Source organism: Halyomorpha halys, unplaced genomic scaffold, assembly GCF_000696795.3.
Source record: "Halyomorpha halys isolate HHAL.00 unplaced genomic scaffold, Hhal_1.1 Scaffold58.1, whole genome shotgun sequence".
NCBI classification, from domain to species: domain Eukaryota; kingdom Metazoa; phylum Arthropoda; class Insecta; order Hemiptera; family Pentatomidae; genus Halyomorpha; species Halyomorpha halys.
This window is the reverse complement of record NW_027110919.1, coordinates 1-27,365: the sequence shown is the minus strand read 5'-3', so window position 1 is coordinate 27,365 and position 27,365 is coordinate 1. Positions and strand designations below refer to the sequence as shown.

The window sequence follows — 27,365 nt, the reverse complement described above, 5'->3', positions numbered from 1 at the left end:
AATAATATACAAATTATTCTATTGTACGAGATTAATTTACGAGGACTGTTCGTATACTAACTGGGGAGTTGCAGTCTGATAAGGTGTAGATGTAATCCACTTACGCATATAAGCATTCCTAAAACCATATACATAGAGGATTTAAAAATATACAATATAATAAACTATTCTTAGATTTTTCATCTAGAGTCTTGTTTCTGTTCAGCCAGGAGTTTATATGTATATATATATATATATTATTACTCTTAGAATGATAAATTGTAGATAAAAGACAAAGTTTTCTTTTAAATTTTAACTGAGTATTTTCAAGGAAAATATGGCAAAAATGTTAGTCAGAAAATTAATATATTACAAAAAATAAAATAAAAATCTAAACATTACATTTAAAATTTGACTATAAAATTGATGATTGATTTGTTCAGTTTGACCAAATGGGTCATTTTTTAAATGATTTTACTAACTTTTTTTATAGGGCTGCTTCTCTGAAATCAGTAAAGGCACCAAAAAAGTAAGTGCTTCTATAAAATCATCTTACGGATGATGAAACAATATAATTCAAAACCGTTGAAAATTTCCATTCGGTTACAGTTTATTATTTAAAAAGTTTTAAGTTACAGATCAAGGAATAAATGTGTGAAGACCACAAGGAAACATCATTGCCATAAATCCTGCAGGTATGATTTGCAGACACAGGTTTGGTGTAGGCAAGGGGTTCAGAATAGCTAGAAATTGTCATTTTCTTATCATGTCTTATATATACAGTTCTCGGTTGCAGATCAAGGGACACTAGTGCAACGAAAGGATTAGAAACATTTTCTTCCCGAAAAAGTAGCAGGTATGATTTGTTAAGAGTTGATCATGTAGGCAAGGGATTTAACGATCATCAAATTGTCATTTGATAACAATTATTAACATATAAAGTTATTTATTTGCAGGTCGGCTAATATTTTTTGGAAACTTACAAAACTAAAGAAATGTATCACCAAAACATGCTCCAAAATTAAATGTTCGAAAAAGAAACCTCCTTCTCAAATAGCTAACAGGTACGATTTAAAATGAATTGATATGGGCTCCTCTGCAGGCAACGGGTTTACAACTGTTGGAAATTTCAATCCCAATCCTTATATCTACATACAGTTTTTAGTTGCAGATCGAAGAATACTTACGTGGAAAGAATAAAAGAATTAGAGCCTACTCAATTAGAGTCAGAATTAGAACCTACCCAATCAAGTTTGAGGTATGATTTAGGATGAGTTGACATGGGTCCAGTAGGCAAGGGGTTAAAAACTGCCGTTAAAAATTGCCACTTAATTGCAATTATTAATATATAAAGTTTATTTGCAGGTCGTGTAATATTTGTGTGAGACTTACAAAAGTAGAGAAATGTACTCCTAAACGTCCCCCCAGGTATGATTTATATGTGTTGACATGGGTTTTGTTAAGACGGAGTTACTAACATTTAACAAACTTTCGTTTGATTAAGAGTCTTTATATAAATAGTTCTGTACTTGTAGACCGAAGATCGTTTGTTCAGATAAATCTGTACAAGCTCAAATAGAAGAAAAATGTCCTTCCATACAAAGTAGCAGGTACGATTTACAAAGATTTCAGTCAACAAAGTGGTTTACGAAGGAAAAATCGTAGAAGTGTTTTTGTTAACGGTGCTGCATGTTGTTGGGCTGTTGAATCTGAATTTAAGGTTTAAGATTTCACCAACCGCCGCAAAGTGGCACAAAAACCCTAATTTCTAGGACAATACTCAAAATATTGTTTCACTGCAAACTTTTAGCGATGGAATGTGTTCTATACAAACCCATTAAAACTAAATACATTGCAAAACATTGTAAGGATTCAGCCCTTCTCAAAGTCGACAAAGTTCGTGTATACAACTTTTCGTATAATTGTATCTTTTTTTCCCTGCAAATTCCACCTTCTCGACCACCAAACTTCGACAGAAATTTGAACCATGGAAAAGGAATTCAAATAACATTAATTTTATTTAGCAAATAATTACATGGTCTGGAGGTTTCGACAGTTATGCAAGTTTCGAGATTTCTCTCTACAAAATTGCATGTTTTACTCTTTTTGGGCTAAATAAAATGTAGCTCTTGAACTGAATCTTCATATAATAAACATAGATATGTAGGTATACCAATATTTGTTCATTTTAATTTAATTTAATTAATTTTTTCCTTATTTCATTTGTAGTTTGAAAAATTGGGCTAAGCATTGATTAACATATGAAGAGTCGAATTTAACAAAAAAAAAAAAACACTAGTGATTAATGTTCTTAGAATATTATTAACTAGTAGTTTAAAGTAACAATGAAAATGTCTCTCTAGAATGAAGTTTTTATAGAGAATATTCATTGCTAAACGTTTTTAACCTGGACTAACACTTCTCTTCTTGTCCTTCATTCTTCCGTCAGACTTAATTGTGCTTAATGGGAATTTCAATTTTTTTTTTATATTATTATATCATATTACCTGTGGATTTTATTTTAAATTAAAATTAATTGGTCCGATCAATATGTATATGCCTATAGATATTTAATCAAACCTTTCAAGCAGTTTCTGCATTGACTAATTATTTGTTAGATTTTATGTTAAATTGGTATGTAAATATGTAATTGAAAAGCAATACGTAAGAACGTGTTATGTGAAATTTTAAAGGAAATTAAAAAATAAATTTTGCTTGGAGGAATATTTTTAAATACTCCTTTCTAGACTGTCTTGCATATTTGTTCTAAAATTTAAAATAGAGGTAATTTCAAGAAGTTAAAAAATTGAATTCTAGCCTTCATAATAGGAATATAAAATCATTTATTACCATTGGCTTCCTCATAGCTCTTCCATCATAGACCAAATTTTAAGTTTTTCATAAGAGTAATTTATTTTTTTTTTTTTTGTATGTTTGAATAAATTCAAAGATTATTTAGCAATTTTGATTAAGCTTTCCAAGAAGTAATATTATAAATTAAACATAAAATTATAAATATAAAATGAAGTTGATTATCATAGATTTTGGGTGTTTTATTCACATTTTGAGTTTTTGTTCGATTTTATACATTTTGGATTATTTACTGCACCTTTTTCGGAGCTTAGTGCACGAAAATTCAGTTATTACCAAAACAAGGCCCGGATTTTTAGGCATAAAAAACTCCTGAATATGTCAAAAATATGCAATCAAAAACTGTAAAAAAAAATATTGAAATAAATAGCTACAGTAAGACAACTAAAATACATTAGTATGTCTACAAAATCTTCTAAATAAATAAATTATTAATTTATATAAAGGAATTATAAATTAAATGGAATTTAATTATAAAATTAAATTATTTTTAGATAAACCAAAATATGTAAATTATCAAAACGGTTAATGAACTAAACAGTTAAAAACATAATATAACACACTTTTAAAAGCAACACCAAAGAAAAACTGCAATAATTGGATCTAAAAAGGATAACTGATTGAGAGTAATAAAGCAGTAAATAAATCACACACAAATTAATATAAAAATGATTTAAACAAGAAACAGAAAATAAGTAAATTTATATGTAAATAAATTATAAACATAATGTGAGATAATATTTTTAAAATATATGAAATATAAAAAAATGAAGAGGAATTTGATATAATTAATAAAAGACATGACTTAATTTAAAAACAAACTGACAAGATAGTCTAAATAAATAAAATACAAATCAAGAAATCAGCAACAGGTTCTGCATTAAAAAATTTGATTCAATAAATCATAATTTTTTGTCATTTAAAATATTTTTTATAATTAGAGATCATCCTACACCTTGAAGCATGATATCCAGAAATCGCTTCAGTTTTCTTGAAATAAAATATAGTTGGTTAATAATGAAAGTACGGTCATCTAATGTGTTTTGAACTGAGTTGCTATAAACAACTTTTCCATTAGTAGTAAAAGCTGTTTAATCTTTATTATTAAATGGGTCAAACCCTGATTTTAATTTTTAACTATATGATGCACCTACTTTTGGTGTTTTAAAAATAATATATCTTACCACTCGTAAGGAAAACAAGTCACTAACTAAACTTAAATCAAGGCGTAGTGTTAAAAAGGGATATGAAGGGGAAATGGAATAAATTTATATATGTTTATACAAAATAATCCTAAAATTCTATTATATGCATTTATCGTCAAATATGCAAAATAAAACTTGGCTAATTGCATCCAGGTGCACTAATTCTTGAATATTTTTTATCAACGGTATAGTGAATGCACGCCCACAAAATATCCAATAACATAAAAATCCGGGCCTTGGTAATGATATCCCAACACACTCGAATGTTCAAAAGTTTATTTACGCACTGAAACATCACACAGGGGTCCGAAATAGCTGATCAAGTGAAAAATTAAACTGTCAGCTATTGTTATTATTTGTCTTAAATCAATCATAAATAAATACTTAGTGATCCTCTAAATTGGTACAAGATTCGCGCAAAATTTATGCAAAGTTGTTAATATTTCTATATTACTCATATTTTTTCCCCCATATTAAGTTATACTGAAGATTATATTATACAAAAGATTTATTTACAATTTATATGATTAATTATATAATGCATAAATTGTAGAATTCCAAAATCGGGCAAATCCGTTTCTTAATTTTAAATTTATAAAAAAAAAAAAATTATTATCAAGAGGCAAAATAATTTTTTTCCTAAACAGTACATATTCCATCTTTCATATGATTTAACTTTAAGAAGAAATTATTTTATCTCACTATGATCTAGAGCCAAGATTGTTAATTAAAAATTTGAAGATGGATTTGGCTGATTTTAATACTCTACACCTCACTTATATCCCCCCTCTCCCCTCTCCAAAAATGTATCTTCTAACAATAATATAAACAAACTTTATTTTCAAGATATGTGTACAATTTATGCATAATTTATTTCTTCTTTAACTATTGTTTATAAGAATCTAATAAAAATGAGAATCGTATAAAGTACTCTTTTTTGAAAAATTTAATTAATAAAATATAAAAGTTTTTATTTTCATTTATTGATGTAAATCAAACTTCTGTCTTAGATTTAGAATCTCTAGCCCGAACCCGATATTATTCCTTCCATAATAAACTCCCTAACCACCCAAACCCACTCGTTTCTAACCTTGCTTCCTCTTCCATTCCTGGCAATCCTCCAAGGCGCCTGAAAAGAAGATGGCCTCGTGACCTTATATTGTAAACTATTTTTAGAGTTCTACTACTGGGTAGTTTCTCTACATCCTGTATCATATCATTATGTCATTATGATCAAATTTACTGGTTGTATTTTTTATACAGTTGTAAATATCAAAAAATAAATAAAAAAAAAAAAAGATTTAGAATCATCAAAAGGTTTTTAGTTCCATCCCTGTTAACGTTAGGTTTAATAATGAATTAGTATTTTGTACTGTATTACTGTTTAATTCAATTACATTTATTTTTATTTTTATTATTTTCTTTAGAAACTTTGTTAATTTTAGAAGATACATACCCGAAGGGGTCAGCCTTGTAGATTTAGATTAACAAGATTATCTAGGTAAAGAATTTTTCCTAAATAAAAGTTTCAAAAATTAAATGTTATTTAAATTTTTTTCTGATAAAATTAACATGGAATATTTATTAATAGATAATAGGGGTATAATACAGATTATAGAGATTATTAGACCTTAAAATCGGGGGATAACAAGGGGGTTTCATAAAAAATAGATTATGTCAGGAACAAATTTTGAGCCTTAAGCTGTTTATCAAAGACTACATCAATAAAAGAAAAAAGCACCTTTTATTCTCTTTCGTCGACTTTAAAAAGGCATATGATTCGGTAGATTGGAAAACACTACTGGAAGTACTAAAAGAATATGGGATTGACCAGAAAATTAACAGGCTAACGATGAAAGGGACTATCTCTAAGGTTAAATTCCAAGGAAACATCAGCGAACCATTTCAAATCAGAATATAACTCCGAAAATTATATGGTTTGTCTTCAGTCCTGTTTAACATGGTACTGGACAAGATCATGAAGGAGTTGTGAAGAATCAGAAATCCAGGTGCAAGGATTTTTGATTCTTCACAACAATAACGTTCATAACAATAACGTCCAAATTAAATGCCTCGCATACCCGGACGACCGTGCCCTTTTAGCCGAAACAGAAGAAGAGGCTATTGCCCAAATAAACACCCTCTCGGAAATAGCGAGGAAAACAGACTCACAAATATCTTTTGAGAAGACGGAACTGATGACCACGGACGTGGGTTTTAAAAAGGAAACGGTTGAAACCAAACACGGAATAATTAAAGTGACTCATAGATTTAAGTACCTTACAGAAATCATATGCAGCAATGGGTCGGAGAGAGAAGGGTTTAAGGAAAGGGTCGCTAAAATAGAAAAATTAAACTTTGCCACCAATAATTTTTATAACAAGAATAACTTGCCAATTAAAGCTAAGATACGACATTATAACACGGTCATCAAGCCAGTGATACTCAATAGAACGGAAAATTCGTGTCTTCCCACCTTAGCAGCATTAGAGTTGATATGCGCGTGGTCTTCAAGGTCTTTTCGTGAAAAAAGAAAAAAATAATAATATATTTATACCTGAGTCACGGAAAAGAAAAACATAATAACTTAGTAATTAATATTTTTGCCATGTTGAGTATATTTTGATACAGCATTATAGATTACCCTAAAACTAAATACAATGTACGAGTTTTGTAGAAAAACTTCCAAAATTATGTTTTTTATTTTTGATCTGAAAGCTGAAATTTGGATTTAGGCCCCAAAAAATATAGAATCGTTAAGAAAAACACTTATACGACTTTTTACTCGAAAACACACTTTTTGATCCACTTCTCATATACATATATTTATATATTTCTCACATATATAGTCCTCAGTTGCAGATCAAGGGAATTTTTAGTGAAACTTAAAGAATTAAAGTGCCACTGTTGCGGAACAAGTCTGAGGTATGATTTGCAAAGAGTAGATTCACTTTCTGTAGGCAAGGGGGTACAATATATTAAAAACTTGTCAAAATGTTATCTATTTTTTTATATAAATAGTTTTATAGTTGCAGATCAAAGGACACAGATGCGAAAACTAATAAATTAAAGAAATGTTGTTGCCAAACAAGACCGAGGTATGACTTGCAGAGTTGACATGGCTTCTGTAGGAAAGGGATTTCACAACCATTCGAAATTTCCATTTGATTCTAATTTTAATATTATATCGTTTCTTAATTGCAGGCGGAGGGAATGTACTGAGACATCTACTGAATGTCAGACAATAAGTTCCAGGTATGATTCATGTTGGTTTGATATAAGTTTAAAGGATTGGGATTGTAAACAGTGGAACACTGACACTTGATTTCGGTTTTAACTTCGAGATAACTAAAGAATTAAAGAGATTTTCCCCCATATCTGGTTACAGGTATAATTCAATGGTTTTATACACAAGGATTTCATAGCAGTTTAAATTTCCATTTGATTATAATTTCGTAATTAAAAGGTTATTTAGATGCAGATCAAGGGATAATTCCGGAACAAGTCCGGTATGATTTATGAACAAATGATAAGGGTTTTCACAACTGTCAAAAATTACTATCTGATTACAATTTTTAATATAATACAGTTATTTAGTTACAGGTCACGGGATAATTTTATGAAAACTAAGAAATTATCTCCCGAAACAAGTTGCAGGTATGATTCCTAATGGTTTGCTATGGGTTTTGTCGGAAAGGATTTCACATCAGTTGAGAATTGCCATTTGATTAATTTTGTTTATTGTATATAGTTGTAAAATCCAAGTCTATGATATTTTGTAGAACAAAAATTATTTAATAAAAATCTTCCTAAAACAAATTCGAACCATTTTATACATATTTACCACAATAAGTTGATGTGGGCTTTTTAGACAAGGGGTATATAACACAGTCAGGCTTAGAGTGAGTCCATATTGACGCCCAATTGGATTTTAAAAGGGTTTGTTCCTTCATTGTTCCCTTTTATTAAATTTTTTATTGAAACAAAAAACAAATTTAAACAACCCATTTTTTCTGCTGCCCCTTGTTATTTGTTCTATAATATTTATTTTTCCCTTCTTTGGATTTTGTTTCATTTTCCATATTTAAATCATCCTCAATTTTCCAGTTTCCGGTTGATAATAAAGCAGACGTGGATCGACTATTTCTCCAAATCATCTCATTTCTTTGGTTTTGTCAACCATTAAAAATGAAATTTGACATCAGCTTGGTTTATAGACTACTGTCTAACAATACACACAAACCACTTAAAGTATATTTCTATAAACAAATCTACATAATTTGACAATGTGCTTTTGAAAAATGGTTTGATAATAATGAACTAATTCTAATATATGTTATTAGAAATTTGGTAACAACAAGAACTGGAAAATTTTATGAATGAGGATTCATACACTTCGCACTAGAGAAATAAGATAGTTGAAATTTGTCATTTTCTGATGTACTACCAACTCTTGAACTTACATTATAGTTATTAATTCTTAATTGTAGATCGAGGGAACTTTGTGAGGAACAACAGTAATTAGGAATATGTCCTTCCCAATGAAGTCTCAGCTTTGAATATATGGATTTGATATGAGTTCTGTAGGCAAGAGGAGGAGAGGGGTTCACAATTAAAAAAAAAAATCATTTTATAGCCCTTTCTTATACTTACATATAGTTCTCAGTTACAGATCGAGCGAAATTTCTGCAAAACCAAAAGAATTAGGAATATGTCCTTCTCAATCATTTATGAGGTATGATTTAGAAAGAGTTAATATCGGTTCTCTATGCAAGGGGTTTCACAAGGATCAAAAATGGCTGATGTTAAAAATAAATTACTGTTCATTTTCAGGTCATGTGATTATTCTGAGAAAACTATTGAATATAAGAATTATCCATCTAAATCAAGTTCCAGGTATGAGCTAAAAAGAGCTAACAGGGATTTGCTAGGCAAAACGGTCCTGAAGAATTGACAATTTAATTACCATTTTTAATGTATAATTTTCTTAGTTGCAGATCAACAAAAATACTTTTGAAATCAAAAGAGTCAAAAACACATTCTTCCGAAAAATGTTTCAGGTATGATTTCCTAAGATTTGATGGGGGATTTTGTATCCAAGGGATGAACCAACAATTTTTTGTATAAATAGTTCTTATACATATATAGCTCTAATTACAGTAAGAGGGATAATTTTGAGAAAAATAATTAATTAAATAAATTACCTCCCTGTCCAAATTCCAGGTATGAATTACAAAAACCTTAAATGGATTGGGAACAGGGAAATTCACAATAGTTAAAAATTGATATTTGATTGCCATCGTATATATACATATAGTTCTTAGTTCCAGATTGAAAGATCCTTGTGTAGAACCAAAAGAATCAGAAACATGTATTTCCAAAACAAGTTCCAGGTACGATTTCTCAAGAGTTGATATGGGTTTTATAGAGAAGGGGGTAGACAACAGAAGAAAATTGCTTTCTGAATACAGTTTTTTATACAATGATTCTTTATTTGCAGACATAGAGAAACTTGTGCGAAACATAAATATGAAAAAGAATCTCACGAATCAAGGTATGATTTAAAATGAGTTGAATGGATTGTGTTAAGCATGAGGTTTTGCAACAAGTGAAAATTGCCATTTTATCATACACAATTCATTAGTAGCAGATTAAGGACAATGTTAGCATTTTTAGGAATACACTTTCTTGCTAGAATTGTCCCATTTTCTAGAAATCCATGTTCGAGTAAAAATAAAAATAGTTTCTTTTTACAACTTTGAATTATAATAATTCCTGTAGAGATCTTTTTTCAAAAATACGCTCATTCAGGACTTAGTACCAAAGATAGTGTATTACATTTCATAAGATGTTACTTTGATTATTTTTTATAGAGAGTAGGATTTTTTTCGAAATAGTGCTGGAAATTTATAAATTAAATCAATATAATCGACGAGATACGACTTTTAACAGAAACTGTATTTGTTATTTTCACAAAACTTAAAATCAGTGACTTATGTCTTCAATAATACTGAGAAAGTAAGAACTGATGTATTACATGTTCAATAATAAAAGTATAATAAAATATATTAATAGATAACTAATAAACCAATCATACCGAAAAAGTAATAACAGATAAGGTAATGAGTGATAAATAATAAAAGTAATGTTAAAATATATTAATAGATAACTAATAAACCAATTATACCGAAAAAGTAATAACAGATAAGGTAATGAGTGATAAATAATAAAAGTAATGATAAATATCATAATACAAGGTAAGTAAAGATATAATGTAAAAGAGACTATTGTAATAATATAAATGAATGACACTGATATGGTAGGAAAGAAAAGTGTAAATAAAGTAAAAGAAAATATGAGAATACTAAAAAATAAAAATAATGAAATATGAGGTAGTATTAATTTGTAAGATAAAAATAAAAAAAGCCACAAGTGTCATAAAGCTTAGGTGATGTTATGAAAATGAAATGCCAGATAGACCTGGATAAACTGTAATATATATTTTTTTTTTTTTTACATTATTCTCTATTAATTGTTAGCTTCTTACTTTTACACACCTCTTTTTATTTTCATCTTATACATCACTATCACTTTATATCTCCTTATACTTCTTTTTTGGTGTTCTTACATTTCCATGCATACATTTTTTTACACTTACATTTGTTTCCTATCATCTCAATGTCATTCTTTTACTCTCATACAATCTGTCCCTTCCTATGATAAACCTTAAATTCTCTTGCATAATCACTATATTTGTTATTACTTTTATTATTTATCATATATTAACTTATTCGCTATTACTTTTTCTACTCAATTGATTCTATGATATATGATATTAATTATTTTATAATTTAACTTTCATTACTTTCTCAGAAATATTGTTTTAACAGTTTATAAGTTTTTACCTGTCAGTAATTATTGTTTTTACCAATTATAAGTTATGATTTCCTCAGTATGACTGATTTATCAGTTTATAATTTTTTACTTGTCAGTAATTATTGTTTTAACCAATTATAATAAAAATTTTCCATTTAGTCTCATTATGTTTATTTTCTTATAAATCCTATGTTTCGCCATTTCCGGACATTGTCAAGGATAACTTATTTAGAATATCACAGCTAAGAATGTCAATAAAAGGTAGTAGGTTATTCTGCCTTTGCCAAAATATATCATAGTAAATTAACCAGTTTGTATCCACTATCGTATTAACTTGTTTGGATCCACTATTGTATTAAATTGTTTGTATCCACTATTGTATTAACCTGTTTGTATCCACTATCGTATTAACTTGTTTGGATCCACTATTGTATTAAACTGTTTGTATCCACTATTGTATTAACCTGTTTGTATCCACTATCGTATTAACTTGTTTGGATCCACTATTGTATTAAATTGTTTGTATCCACTATTGTATTAACCTGTTTGTATCCACTATTGTATTAACCTGTTTGTATCCACTATTGTATTAACCTGTTTGTATACACTATTTCACTTATTCTAATTTGACTCAATTTACACTTATAAAGTTGTACTAAATATTGTAAATTGAGTAAAATTAGAATAAGTAAAATATTGGATACAAGCAGGTTATAGCAAACTAAGATATATTTTGACAAAGGTAGAGTAGCCTTCTAAGGGCACTGTTTACTGTTAGAATGGCTAGAAATAAACATTTGAGCCTATACGGATAATTTGTATATTAATTTATAAGCAAACCAGTTTCAAACAAGAAATTAAATTATACATAGTTTTTACTTTCAATTTTCTTATTCTTTTTACTTTTCTCTCCCTTTATATTCCTCTGATTTATATTCATGTTGATATTTATTGATGAGAGAGTCAAAGTCAGATTGATGTGGTATTTTCAACAATTTTGAGTTAGATTCAAAAGATCAATATAGAAGTTCTAAACTATTGGAAGTGAAGGTGAACTAATCTCAGTGGTGTTTATATTTCTGCTCCTTAGGGCAGATGCCAAATATGACCACCCCTCTCCCCCATATAAACATAAATTTTAAATAGTTTCAAAATAAATTTAAAAAATTCCAAATTCTGAGAAAAATCGTGTCAGCCGTTTTCGAAATGTAGGTTGGTTTTAGGAAAATACGTTGGGGCATTGAATGGGACCATGTTGGTGAACAATCTCTAAAAATGTCATGAAAACCGAATTAATGATAGCAGGGATTACATTTGAACAGTGATTAGACAACAGAATGACAGACAGATACGGAAACAAATTTATTCCAAGACGTCTAAAACTTAAAATGCGAATGGAAATTTTCAATTCTGAGGACGAATACGGCAGTGAGAGATAAATATAAATTATACTCCCATTTAAATAACAATTGTATATTTCTTTTTTAGGATGCCTACACCAGTTCAGCCAGCGGAGAGTGTCAATGTGTCAGGAAGGGACAGAGTTGGGCAAAAGCAAGCTATAACTAACAACTAAACACTGAAGCTACATTAGCTATAGTTGTATTGGAAACTAAAACTAACCGATTAGTTGTTCTCTTAGTTGCTCATGGCTAACTCTTAAAACAAAATTAGCTATCATATGAAATCAGCAACTAACATTTAGTTATGAAGCGTTAGCTATAGCTAAAACTAATATTTAATTAGTTTTATCTATAGCTTCAACTAAAAAAACTTTTTTTTTTACTTTATTTTTTTATTCACAACTTTAAATAGCATAGGTAAGTATAAATGTTTAGTTTTTCTGAAAGTGGTAATTTTAATCGTTTATCCAAAAGATGAAATAATAATTTACGTATGAAGTTTGGCTTTTGTTTTGTTATTTTAATGTGGGAGGTCCATGTATGTTGTTTGTACAATGCCAATTCAAGGTATTTTACTGTGTCTGTCCGGGTTAAACTTCTTTCGGTTAAAAAAACAGGAGTACATAGACCACTAAGGAGCAAAAAAGTTATTTGCACTGATTTATCAATATTTATCCGCTGTTTTCCATTTGATACACCATTCATGGATGTGAGCTAGGTGTATTTTTAATTGTTGTGAGACTTGTGCTGGGTCGTCGGTATATGTGGCCGTGAGAATGTGCTCCATTGTAGGTAGATCGGAGGCATACAAAGAGTATAATAAAGGCGCCAGTATAGATCCCTGAGAAACCCCAGCTTATGCTGCGAAATATGAGGAGAGTGATAAGCCCTGTTGAATCCGGAAGTATCTCTCTTCTAAATGAGACTGTAGGATTAGATGGTAGGTGCTGAGAAGAACTCTTCAGTTTATAAAGCAGTCCTGCTACTCTATTGAATGATTGCTGCACATCAAAGAAGGCACCTGTTACATAAAGTTTCTTTCCGAAGGCAGAAGCTATGAATTCTATGACTCGATGGGTTGTAGAATAATGATGACGGAAGCCGAATTGATGATGAGGAAGGGTTGTCTCTATCAAAGGTAGTATTCTCTTATATAGTATTTTTTCGCTACGTTTAGCGAAAATTGGAAGAAAACTGATCTATATGAAGAAGGTAAATGAGATGACTTGTTTGATTTTAATATCATCATAATGATCGAGAATTTCCATGGGATCGGAAAGTGGGTTGTACGTAACACTGAGTTATAGAGTCCTGTAAGGAATACAGTGCTGGCCTTTCGGGGAAAGTTCTGCATGAGGTAATTAAGTCATAACCCGGGGAGTTATGCTTTAGTAGGTTAGTGTTTTCTTTTTGTACGTCTTTAGGGGTGAAATATTTTGGAGGCAGAGGAAGTGGTAATGGTATGTCTAGAAATTATAGAATGGTGGAGTCATATTCTGGATTATAGAACTGTGAGTTAGGTCTAAAGGTGGATGTATATTGAATATATACTCACCAAATCGTTCACCCGTGATATCATAGGCAGCAGTTAGAGTAATTTTCAGTGGATGGGAAGTGTGCTTTTCTCGGAGAAGATTTCTGGTTGATCTCCACAAACTTCCATCTTCTGCATTTAAAGAAGAAATATAATTATCAAATTGTTTGGCTTCAAATCAACGTAATTCCGTTTTCAGCCTATTGTTACGATAATTATACTCCTTTTTGTCTGCATTGGGTTGTGTTCAGTGCCATCTTTTTCGAGCTCTTCGTTTTTCCATTATGAGTTGTCTAATGAAAGAAGGGTATTCTGAAAGAATGTGATCTTTTTTAGCTGGAGGAGTTGTGGATGCTTCATAAGCTGCTCGTTGTACTTCAGTGGTGAGTACTGAGAAATTCAGCATCATCATCTACTTCGGTTGGAGTCTTTAACGAAAAATGAATCGTTAACCGTCCATTTAAAAGATTTTGAAAGTGTTTCCAGTCAACCAATCCTTTTGTTATTTTGGAGTGTTCTTACGATGTTTGCAAGGTTTGGTTAAGTGTTAGGAAAACCCCACAGTGACCTGATGACATTTCGAAATTTGTTTCAATTCTGTATGAACGGGGGTTGAAACCTCTACCTATAAAGAAATCTAAAAGAACTTGTTCGGTGGCATGGGCCAATAAGTAGGGGAGTGAAGAACTGGGGTAAATAGGTTAATATTGCGAACGGCAGAAAACAATCTTCTTCCTCTTGAAGTAGAGTCTAGAAGTATGTTTCTAAAAAAACTAAAACATAATATTATAATAAAAAAAGTACAAACTTCATTTTAAATAATCTTATTTCTGATACATGGCCTCTCACCTTTTTTATTATAGTATTATTTTTTAGGTGAAACTATAGATAAAACAAATTAAATCTTAGTTTTATATTTAGCACCTCCGAAATCTTATGAAGGGACCCTAGTGTGTTAGGGTAACCACTAATAAGGTTAAAGAATTAGTTATCTTTTTTTTTCAATAGTTAATGATAATTTTAATTAGTTTTAGTTGTCATTTATCAGTAACTAAAATAGTGTTTAGTTGTCCATTTCAATTAACAACTAATTTAGTTGTAGATAACAGTGAATAACTAAATTTGTTTCATTTTTAACGGAACTAATTCTGACAACTATTTAGCTATTAGTTTGTACCTTAGTTACCTAAATATTACCTAGCTAATGCCCAACTCTTGGTAGGAACAATAGTCAAGAGTAAAATCATACGAATTAATATTTAAAAGAAAACTTGTTTTTCATAAACTACTAATAACTCTATCTTATCTTAAGTAATAATAAGCATAACAATCTATTATTAATTCCAGAATTCTAATCTGTATTATTATTAGCTCATCCCTAGGATACTTTTAGCAGGCAAATTTTGAAGAAGTTGAAGTGAAGCTGATCACGAATTTAAAGTTTGTGACACCCAATTTTTTCTCTAAAATCCAGAAAATTAGAGAAAATAAATTACTCTTTTTTTGGTTGAAGCATAAAACCTTTAATTTTTTTTTTAAACAACATATATATAGTATATAAATAATATACGTAGGTATATAAATAGTATATTACTAATATACATAATACATAATAATATATATAAAGTTAAACTTAACCAAAGGTAAAACAAAGACTTAGAAAAGGGAGAGTTACAGCTGACTGTAACTCCTCCCACCAGTTTACGAACATTCCTCGTAAACTAAAAATATTACATAAATATATACTAAGAAAATACAAAAAAAAAAGCTACAAATTAAATAATACAAAAGAAAGTAACAATACATACACTGAACCCTAAGAAAAGAAAAACTAAAAAAAAAATGGGTTGAGAGCATATTGGGTGCTTAGCCAAACTTCACAATTGTCTTGGATAGCTCATTCAGTTGGATAGTTCACACTTCATTCTCCATCAAAAATGTCGCCGAAATATAAAAAAATATCGCCTACATATTAATGAAATTTCATTAAACCCCCTATGATTCGTCTTGCCCTGGTGATAGGCGAGCGTCACCTCTTTTTGGCGTACTGCTCCCCCAGGAGTCTCCACCATCATCGTGCACCTTATAAATATTCGGTCTGTTACGTTTCTTTTGACCCTCTAGAGACGCTGAACCTTGTCTCAAAGAACTGCATTTCCAATATACAATTGGTGGGTCTTTACCGCTTTAGATGCATCTTTCAATGCTCTGCAAATCTGGTCTTCTTTGACACCCGGTGAGGACCAGATGGTTGTGATATTACAGCTGCCGTATTTCCCGTTCTCCATTTTCATTAATCCTAAAGTCTTGGTTTTCCAGATAACCTGGCGGCGTTTTTCATTAACCATCTCGTCTAACTCTTCTATTTCCGTGGGTGGGTCTACTTGCAGTTGATTTTTCGTCTTCGGATGTGTCAACCCTGTTTTCGGTGTACGGCATTTCATGTTCTTCTCCTTATGGGATCCAGTCTCTTAGGAACTATCTCCCACTTCCAGATGGTTCACCATGCTCATCCTATATTGTATTAATCATTACCGCTCTTGACCGTGGTCGAAAACATATCCCCAAATATGTGGCTGGAAATGTTCGTCCACACGATTCCCAGCAACTCCCGTTCCAGGGCGCAGTAGCGGGTCTCCGCATCGATGAGACGTCGGCTTGCGTACGCTATGGGTCGCTCTACCTCCCCGTATTTCTGCGATAACACTGCCCGAGAGCGTATTCGGTTGCATCAGTTGTAAGGGTAAATTTCTCCATGAAATTGGGGAATGCCAGGACCGGTTCCCTGTGTAGCCTCTCTAAGCACTTTCGTACGTTGTCCTCCATCTGAGGTGTTATCTTTACTGTATTCCCTTTCTTTAATAGATTGTTAAGGGGTGCAAGATATGCCACCAAGTCCGGTACGAACCTCTGATAGTAGTTCAGTGCTGCTTTCACGTCTTTGGGTTCCGCCATTCTGTGCAGAGCCAACACCTGTATGTCTCCTTTTACGCCATCTTTAGAGATAGTGTGCCCCAAAATCAGGTGGGATAACTTTTCTTTGGATAACTTTAAGCCAAATTCCCTCCTCAGATGGTCCACATGATCCTCTTTCGATATGTTGAACAGCAGTAAGTCATCTATGTATACCTGGCAAACTGACTCGTCCAGTCTTCTCAGGAACTCATCCATCAGCATCTGGAAAGTCACTGGTTCTTAAGACCAAGACCAAATGGCACCCTTGTAAATTCATAATGACCCCATTTAAAGGTGAACGCGTTCTTATGCTGGTCCGTAGGGCGCATCTTAATTTGATGGTACCCCGCCTTTAAGTCGACCGTGCTGAAAAGTTTCTCTCCGCCCAATCCAAAATGTTCTCGAATCTCGGGATCGGGTACTTTTCATCAATTGTGTTCTCATTCAGTCTGTGGTAGTCTATGATTATGCGGTTCTTCTCCGTGCCATCTCCTGGCGTACTCTTCTTTCGTACCGCCCACAAAGGACTATTGTACGGCGAGATGCTCTCTATAATTATCTTCTGCCTTTTCAGGTTCTCTATCTCTTCTCTGACGTGCTATCGAAGTGCTTGAGGATACCGCCTTTTTTTTACATAAGTCACCCTATCTTGCTTCAATGGAAACTCCAATTTCTATATCCCATTGCTCCATTTTGTTCTTTATACGCGCCTCCACTTTATCTACCTACGAGATAACCCAAAAGCACCCTATAATTACTTGATAGTCTCGAGCCATCTTTCTTTCCCATTACATGAACCGTCACTTTTTTCCCTTGAGCCCTCCCCCCCCCCACTTACTCCGTGATCTCTTCTTCTCCCAGGATTGAACATATTTCTTGGCCGTTGATATTCTATCTGGGTCCACCCCGGCTCTTTTACTTCCATTCGGCCCTTCACCTCTCTAGCGCTTGTATCCATGAGATCTTGAGCACATTCCACAAATGAGTGCTCTCTTGGAAATCCCTGCTTCTTCCACAGCTCTTATGCCATTGAAGCTTTAGTACTGACTTTTCCAGCTCGTCTATATATACATTTGGAACAGCTGATCTAGTCGATCAGCTGATATGAGTTGTACACCTGACTCTAACTTATATATATATATATATAAAGTTACGGTACTATATCAACTGACAAAGGGCCATGTCAGCTGACCCGAAACCAAGTAGTGATTTGGTACTATAAAATGTCAAAATAAAAACAGCTGATAGAATGGATATGGCTACATAAGCGAACGGAGTCCTCCTATAAAGTTAGTTGTGAAAAAGCCATGAAGTGTGTTGGATCAAACACACCTTTTCCTTTTTTTTATTCTTTTTGATCTGGAACAGTCTTAAGTTATACATTTATCAATTTGTGACTTTATTTTAGCAAATATCGTAGAAACTATTATTCCTACGAAGGTTATTATAAACTCCCTCAATGTGAATTTAGCAAGTTCTATTATGAATACTTACGTCTAATGAGTTGTCTGTAAATCTAAAGGTTGAAATATTAAAATTTTACAAGATAATGAGCCAAATGTGTAAAGCCCATGTTACGGTAAGATACTTTGATTTAATATACTGTACAAAAAAAATCTAAATTATATATAGTTGCTTTGCTTATATAGTGCAACTCCTGATAATAAGTAAGTTTTGATTTTATATTAAATAGGATATATACCAAAGATATTAACAAAAATTACATTAACAGAAGTGTCACTATTAAAACAAAAAGGCAGCGATATGTTTCTAATCAAAAACAAAAAGAATTTTTTATTCCTGGACCCCATTAATGACAAAACTTAAGCTATTGATAAACCTAATGTTTATTCTTATAATTTATGTTATTGACATGACTAATATTTATTCTTATAATTTTTAGAAAACCGAGAACGCCATCTCCCAAAAGAGATAAGCCATACAGAAGGAAAAAATCTTATTGTGTGTTTAAAAGGTACATATTGATAATAATATATATACATAACGAAAGAATCGATGAAATGGAAACACGTTATTTCTCACAAATTTTTGATAATTAATTCTTCCCTTATACAATGTTTTCTTAATTTTTTAAATTTGAAATTGTAAAAAAAAAATGTTTTATAAGTCCATAAACACAGTAATGTAAAAAATTACAAATTTTTTATGTTTTTTTTTTTTTTTTAGAATTTAAAAATATAATAAATTAACAAAACGAAACAAATTTTGCGTCTTTAAATTGCGATATTCATTAATTTGAAAGTTTTTAAAGAGGTAACGAATATTGGGATAAACTGAAGGTTGAAAATAAATTAAAAGAATACTGACTTGAAGCTTTTTCAGAGAAAGCCTAGAAAGTCACTAGTTGGAGTACTTTTCAGGTCTCAATCAGACAAGGAAAACAGTTTACAAACATGGAGTCCTCAAGAAAGGCTTCAAGTAATGAAAAATATTGGGTAATAGAGAAGTATATTGTGACTGAGGGCGTATTAGGTGATTTTAAGAGAGCTCAAGCCATAGGAGGTATGTGCTTGGGGCCTATGCCTCCTATGGCTCTCTTAAAATCACCTAATACGCCCTCAGTCACAATATACTTCTCTATTACCCAATATTTTATTAATCTAACAAATTAAGTTTAAATTATTAATATCAGTATAATCAATAGGGTTATAAAATATTTTTATATCTTTTTGTTTTTAATTTATTAGGAATCCTGGTTTGTTAAGTGCACCGAAGAAAAGAAGGAAACCTGAAGAACCTAAAAAAAGGCGAAAACCAAAAAAGTAAGTAACATAGTTTGATTTTAAAGTTGTATGCATGTAAAGCTGCAATTCTGTCAACTTTAGTATCAATTAATATCTATTCCCGAAAGAAACTTTTGAACTAAACCTAACTATCTTTGTAACAGATTTTAAGATATTTTATCATATCTTTACACATTTACAGATGTTATTTGCCCTGTTAGTCTTAGTCACGCAAGGAGGAACTCAAGGATCACAACTAGGGAAGCGTAAATAGCTCGTCGTAAATGCAAAAATCATTGGGGACTTATATATATCCATATAATGGGAGTTATCAATATATATAAATTGATAACTTTTGTCTTGACTGTTTGTTAATGACATATGTTTTGTGTATCTTGAAGATCAGTCAATAATACAACTATATCTAGGCAACGTTTTGCAACTTCATTAATTGCCCTACAATGAAAATAACATTTTAGAACAAATAATTTCTTCAACTAATTATTAAAACATATATGTATACATGTACATAATATAATATAAAGTTAATAACTATTATAATTAAAACAATACTTACAATTGTATACTACAGTTTGTTTTACATCGATGTGATTTAACTGACTCAAAGTTTGTTCCAGAACTAAATAGGGTAGAAATAGAGGGAGGCAGGTTTTGTTTTAGTTTTTCCAACACGTAAAGGCGGATCCACATGTTGGCCGCTCGCCACGAATCGGAGGCTTGTACAAATGCTCGGTAAACAAAGAGCGGGCCATCACATGTCAGTGTTATTCAGAGAGACAAGTATAGCGGACGTATAAGTTTCAGCCATTGCACTGGTATTATACTATTTTTATTACAAAGAAAAAGAAAATTAAAGGAAATTAAATATAAATAAATAAGATTAAATATAAAACTTATTATAAAAATTAACTACAACCTCCTAACAGCTCTTAGTTGCAACTAGACAAAGAACAATGGTGGAGATGCTACACGAGCGCTCTCACGAACACTTTTTGACCTGTGTCCAAAAACCGACTCTCGACGGATCGGCAACGAGCTTAGGCCAACTCGTACAAGCCACCCATCCACATGCTCGTGCATGTCCGAGTTCGCCTTGGCTTGGCCAACATGTAGAGGCCCCTTTACAGTTCTTTCTAGCAGGAAGTCCATCTATTATTTCTGTCTTGTATTTTGTCTATTTATAGTTAGCTCATCTTTGTTGGGGTTATTTATTATAGAAATACAACAATATTTGTATTGATATACCCTTCTACTGTTCTCAAGTTCAAAAATAGAATTTCCCGCAGTTCTCTTCACAAGCAATTAATTTTATACACTATATTAGATTGTAGCTCTATTTTGTCTTTGTCATTTGCATTGATGTTAAGTTTGGATGAAGTGGTCGTGTTTTTGTAAGTAATTGCGTAATCGTTTTTGTTATTACTTAGAGTTTTTGATCTTCTTTCTGAGAGTGTTAGTGTATCAGGAATGGTTTAGTATCTTTTGCTGTTGGTTTCTTGGGGTTTAGGTTGTGTCAATGTTAGTGTTTGCTTTTGTAATTGGCAGACTAGTTTATGTGGGTACCCACTTACTAGGAAGGGATATACTACTTTATTTTCTGCTGATTTTAGGTATTTAAGGGATATGAGGAATTGTGTTCACCGACTAGATATCTAGGACAAAAACTTTTACCCATTTGGCTCTATGTAATAAGCAACCTCCAGCCATTTTTGAATGCGTATTTTTATTTTATACTTACACACTTCATGACATCGGAGTTAAAAAAAAAATTCAAATCTGTACCGCTACAACCCATGATGGGTCAGGGGTTTCAGTACTTTGTAAGGAAGTACTGTTACTAGACCAACGGTTGTGCAAAGAGGTGATTTAGTCAGAGTCATGCTCAACCGCCAGAGTTTTACCCAATTAAGGGTACCCAATTAAAGAGGCTGGGTGGACCCCAGGAGGGCTCCAGAACCCAAAGGAGTTGACTCACGGGTACATTGTAACAGAAAACAATTTTCTTCTCTGCCGGATTCGAACTCGGATCCTTGGAGCTAGTAGTCACACGCCTTACCTTAGCCGCTCCCAGCGGAGTTTGCTATTTTTCTCATTTCAACTTTAGCTGGTATTCCCAAACAGCAGCTGTAACTTAACAACTCTAGAATTTACCTTTAATTTTTAACCTAGTCTTTACAAGGCGAGTTATGGAAATCTTTGATCTGAACAATACCGAACTTTTTTTATCTAAAAGAAATAAATCTTCTAATTTATTGCAATTCTGATGCATGGAACAAGGCTTCTTTCCGATATGCTCTAGCGTACTCGAGTTGCGAAAGAGATCATGTACATTTTCATATTAATTCAACAATAACTTTTAAATATTAAAATACCATTACAAATATTATAAAACCATTCTGAGAACTCCTCCTTATCAAGCTATTGATTTCTTTTGTTACTTTGTCTATACTTGATGTGTTCTGTGGTTTCGGATTACCTATCAAGAGTTTCCTTCGCAAGATTCAGCTTTAAAGAACTAACGTATCTTCTCATTCGTCTCATCTCATCTCCGTTTGTGTACACATTCCTACACGCTTCAGCAGCAAATGTCTTAAAGTTCTATTTTTTAGACTGTTTTAAAAACTCCATTTTATATATATATTCCTCCTTCCACCTAATGTTATACACAATTGGCCCAACCATCATTTAGCCATAAAAATGGTTATTGAACAGGATAAGTGTTTAATAGGTATACTATAATAACATTTTTGACAGTCATTAATTAGAAGTGGTACAATAATTGATGTTTATTTATTAGATTAATTTTTATTAATATATTTGTTTGAGAGTAGTTTAGTTTATTTAAAAACAAATTTGATCCTTTTTCTCAACTTTATTCTTTTTAAAAACTTCTAACGTTTCGACCACTTAGGTCGTCATTTTCAAGGATATCTACAACAGCTCCTTTTAATTATTTTTATAACAATTTCATTATTTCCTTCACTTACATACTGATTTCTTTGGTCTTACCTTTACTTTGTTGTCATTTTTTCTTTTAAAATTCTTAAAAATGCCTTTGTCCCATCTCTAAATAAATTAATTATTAAAATAATATCATATTAACATTATAAATTTTTTTTGTTTTTTAAAAATTAGATTCCTACTTACAATTTCTTCTATATAATTCTTTCCTAAATTTAAAACTTGTACAAACCACTTTTCTTTCCATTATTTTCAAACTCTAAACAGAACCTACCTTCAACAGGTTAGGACTCTGTTATCACCTTATCATATAACAATCATCACACAAATCATATGTTTGGAGGAGGACATCTTTCAAAGTGGTCCAAATTTACAAATATATATTTTTTCTTTTTTCACTGAAGGTCGGATGATACGTGTGAGGATTTTAAGAATTTTATCCTAGAAGTAAATATATTTTTTGAAATTTACAATCATTCAAATATATTTTTAGCCCTAATTTCCCTTCTAGAAAAACGATTCAAGTATAAAATCCTACTTTAGCATGTATCTATGTACTATAATTAGAAAACTTTTCAATAATAGTTATTGTCTTCAATAATTCTATTAACTATATTATAATAAATTTGGTCAGTAAATGATGTCTGGTACCAAAAAAAAAAAAAAAAAATAGGAAATATTCTTGATTTCAGGGCTGAAACGGTCTATTCGGTCTCAACAGAATCAGTAAAGCGTCGAGGACCAGCACACAAGTATAGGTAGGCTTCTACAGCTATAAAAATTGTATGTTTTATTAGTATATTTTTTAAACAATATATTATTTAAACATAATTAAATGCTAGTAATTCTGTATTACTAACCAGTAATACATTATGGGTTAATACATTATATATTGGCAATCAATTATAGGCTACATAGTTAATACATAATATACTAGTAATTAATTACAAGTTACATAATTAATTTCTAGTAATGAGTTAAGTGTTACTATTGAAAACGTTGTTGTTGTTTTTTTTAAGCTATGATTAAATAACGATTGAAGGCTGCAGAAGTGATCACTGACTTTCAATTTCCTTATTTATATACTTAATAATTCCAACTATAGGTGATATTAACAAATAAATTGATAACTTAATGTGCTAAGGAAGACGAACCTAGTCGGTTTCGTATAGCATAAAAAGTCAGGACCTATGCCAGCTTCCTCATTCGCTCACTGAAGTACTTTTATTCAATTCCACAGCAAATAATTTTGCTAAATATTTTGTTATTTCTCTTCAGAGAGATAACAAAATTGCTAAAATTATCTGACTTTTAAAAGTTCTATAAGACCCCGCACTCTCAAATAAGCTAGGATACTTTCGAGTACCTTCAATTGATTTTATTTTTACCTCCTTTCTGTTAATCTCAACTCCAAATAAATAATTCTATAATCGTAGTAATTAGTAAACAATCATCGAAGCATTTCATAAACAGGAAATATCTTGTAATAATTATATAACATATTTTCAATTCCAGACCTCCAAAGAAAGATCGTTGTCCACCATGTCCGCCATGTAAACCAGCTAAACGTGAAAAGTCTCCACCAAGCAGGTATTTCATATTACATACATCAGTGTTCTATTGAATCACGTTTTAAACAGAAATTTAAATAGAAATAATTGGACGGTTGTAAAACATCTTAACTTAAAAGAATGACAACTCCTAAAATGCCAAAAAAAAAATCATTAATCAGAATGTTTTGCCTTAGAACAGGAGTCAACAAATTACAAACATTACAAAAATAAAAAAAAAATAATCAGCTAAGATATCCTCTGATATCGATAACTCCAATAAATGTTAGATATCATGTTTTACGATCGAGTACCTCATTAGGGGAAGTTAAAAAAATATGTCCGGCGACAATATTGGCCAAAAAGTAATTTCAATTACTGTAATTTGAAATTGCAGAAATGAAATTACAACTATAAATAATTGAAACTGTAACTAGTTGTTGTCCGTAACTACAATTACTAGTTGAGCCAAAGCAATTTCCATCAAGTTTAATACAATCATGTAGTCATCAAAAATACCATCAATTTGACGGTGGGTAATACATATGAGGATAAAATGGTTGGGGGTTCCGTCAGAGAGTACCACATATAAGTTTAAAAACTTATTTATTTATTATTTACTTTATTTATTTATATATTTATTTACAGATAATTTGTTCAACTTATATGTTTAATTCTCTGACCGCATTCCCAACCATCTCCTCCTCATAAATAATGTAGTAAGTAGTCCTCGATAAGCACTTCACCTCGACTTAAGAGATAAGTTCATATGAGATATCTGAAAACTCAATTAATTAAGCAGTTACGGTTGAATAACATTTTTAAAATATTTTTTAATTATTTTTTTTAAGGAAATGAGACCGGTGTGACTGTACCGAGTCTCGCTCATAGAATGAGAAATGATTAAATTGAGTAAAAACTAATGGGTTACAAATTTAATAATTTTTAATGGGTTACAGTTTCAGGTGAAATAAAAACATAAAATTAACTACTGATGTTGACAGATTAGGAGAGATTATGTTACTAGGGTATTACAAGATTTGGTACGTTGATAATACCATAGCGCCTCACATTAAAGGTTTTAACATGGATGACCTCTCGTTGTCTGAGATTCAGCTTTTACAATCTTTAGGAACAATCAAGTAGAGGAGTAAGTAAATACCAAACACAAATGTTCCTCGAGGAACCTGCAAACTTGGGCTTAGAAACTAGAAAACTGTCATGAAGAAATATACGTCAAAACGTATTTGAAGAACGATTTCTGAAACTCACTTTTTTATTATTATTATTATTGGCACGACAGACCTCGGAGGCCCAAGATATCGCGCGTTGTACTAAGGAAATATATCACTCGTTTCTTGACGTGGTTTTCATAGGGTGGGTTCGTCCCTCGCACGCCTATTTTGTGAGTGCCACCCATTGGCTACCGGGCCTCACAAATACCCAGGGGGAGGCTGTGAGTGAGCATTGTATAATTATAAGTTTGAAAAAATCCCGGATAGGCCGGGGACTCGAAATCACAAGCTTTGGGTTGGCAGTCGGGCGCGTTACTACCACGTTGCTACCTTCACCCCTGAAACTTCTATTTACCATTAAACATTAATATAAAAAACTAAAGGTGGATAAAAATCATACAGCAGCTCCAACTTAATCAACAAACGGCCTGGTGTGGGCCTTACATGGTTGATATAACCGTTATATTTTTTATGGGGTATATGGGGTATTCTATGGGGTATAGCCTCGTACAAAAGACACCACTAACTATATACAATGTTGTTATTAAAAAAAAAAAAAATAAATAAGAGTAATGCTTATTAATAAAAGAGGAATGTAAAATTAATAACAAAACATAATGATATTGGTACACTTAAATAAAACAAACAATTGCCCTCGAATATTGAAAAGAAACAAGTTAATTTGAAAAAGGGACGAGAGAAGAAAATTTAAAAAATGAAAAATAATAATGAATAAATAAAATGAGTAATAATAAAAAGTAAAACTATTCATATAAGTAAGACTATTTGAAGAAGGATGCGCTCCCCAGACTTCACAGCCGTACATCAGCAGTGGCCTGAGAATTGTTTTAAATATAAGAACAGTTGTTTCTGGTATTAGTTTGGAACTTCTGTTTAGGATAGGATATAGCATTGCTAACCTCCAGTGTTTAGATTAACAAAACCATTCCCTACTAACCTCTAACGTGCTTGCCTAACATTACCTCATAAATAATCATCAGTATACTCTTCAGTTTAGTGAAGTTGAATGGAGATTTTATGTTCATTTGTCAACTAATTTTATAAAACTGGATACGCAAATACTTTCCGCGCTTGTACAGAGAAACTTGAGCATATGCGCAGAGGCATGCCTCTTTTCCTGTACACACAGTGCCCTTCTCTTTTCCTCTCAACTCCGTGTTTCCTGAGCGACATGTTGAAATTAAAAAGGAAAGGAAATAGAGTGGAGAAGAGAAGAGTCATATGCATGGGGACTCAAATCTAACTCACAATGGGGACTAGCTATAGAGGGGCCATACCGGTAACCGTATGAGAATAAAATGAAGAACTCCAGAACGTTAACATTATTATGAACAACTCACTAACAATGTCTTTACTTGTGCTAATAGTGACTCCTTTTGAAATTTACACTTCTACCAATAATTATAAGTTATAATGCACCCACTGAATTTTATGATAATTATTTTAGCAATTATAATAAAAAGCAATTTATACTTTCAGGGAAAAGGTGAGAAGAGGAACTTTCAATAAAAAAAGAGAACCCGTGAAAAAGTTAAGACTACCAAAAAATTGTAACCCAGTGTAACTATCTTTCATCATTTTTTTTTTCATTTGTTGCTATACTAAAAATCTTACTATTATTTTACGGAAAAAACGATAATGAAATATTTGTATATTACTGTAAGGTTTTTTTCCTATAGTTAATCATTTTTAAAAGATTTGGTTTTAATTTTTATAAAAATAAAAATTATATTCTTTTCAAATTAAGAATAATTTATAAGTAAAATATAACGAAAAACCAAAAAAGATAATTAAATAAGTATACAAAGTAAATTAAAGGTAAAATAAAATAATGAACAAAATCACTAGGACCAGTCATTTTTTTAGGGATTATTGCGAATTTTTATTTATTGGTAATATTAAAATCTGCCGCAAAGTTGGCAATGGGTAATAATTGTACACTTTCATACAAAGATAAATAATAATAATAAATAAAATAACCAAATAAATATTTTTCCGCCATAGTCGGAT

General features: G+C 31.3%; 1 protein-coding gene across 5 annotated transcripts in view; it reads left to right on the top strand.

Moving 5' to 3' along the window:
* Window positions 1-26,915, top strand: part of LOC106692449 (muscle M-line assembly protein unc-89) — a gene marked incomplete at its 3' end in the record, with an annotated part of 50,276 nt that extends 23,361 nt beyond the window's left edge. For 3 of the 5 annotated variants that reach the window (XM_067049010.1, XM_067049007.1, XM_067049011.1), the window contains 19 exon segments: window positions 612-674; window positions 776-835; window positions 936-1,043; window positions 1,145-1,237; window positions 1,345-1,407; window positions 1,515-1,589; window positions 6,912-6,980; window positions 7,085-7,153; window positions 7,260-7,310; window positions 8,722-8,790; window positions 8,889-8,951; window positions 9,047-9,115; window positions 9,380-9,448; window positions 9,556-9,609; window positions 18,727-18,798; window positions 19,532-19,606; window positions 23,242-23,307; window positions 24,065-24,139; window positions 26,835-26,915. In XM_067049010.1, the coding sequence (XP_066905111.1) occupies window positions 612-674; window positions 776-835; window positions 936-1,043; window positions 1,145-1,237; window positions 1,345-1,407; window positions 1,515-1,589; window positions 6,912-6,980; window positions 7,085-7,153; window positions 7,260-7,310; window positions 8,722-8,790; window positions 8,889-8,951; window positions 9,047-9,115; window positions 9,380-9,448; window positions 9,556-9,609; window positions 18,727-18,798; window positions 19,532-19,606; window positions 23,242-23,307; window positions 24,065-24,139; window positions 26,835-26,915 (1,344 nt within the window). 5 annotated transcript variants of the gene reach the window in all.
* Between the last annotated feature and the right edge of the window lie 450 nt (window positions 26,916-27,365).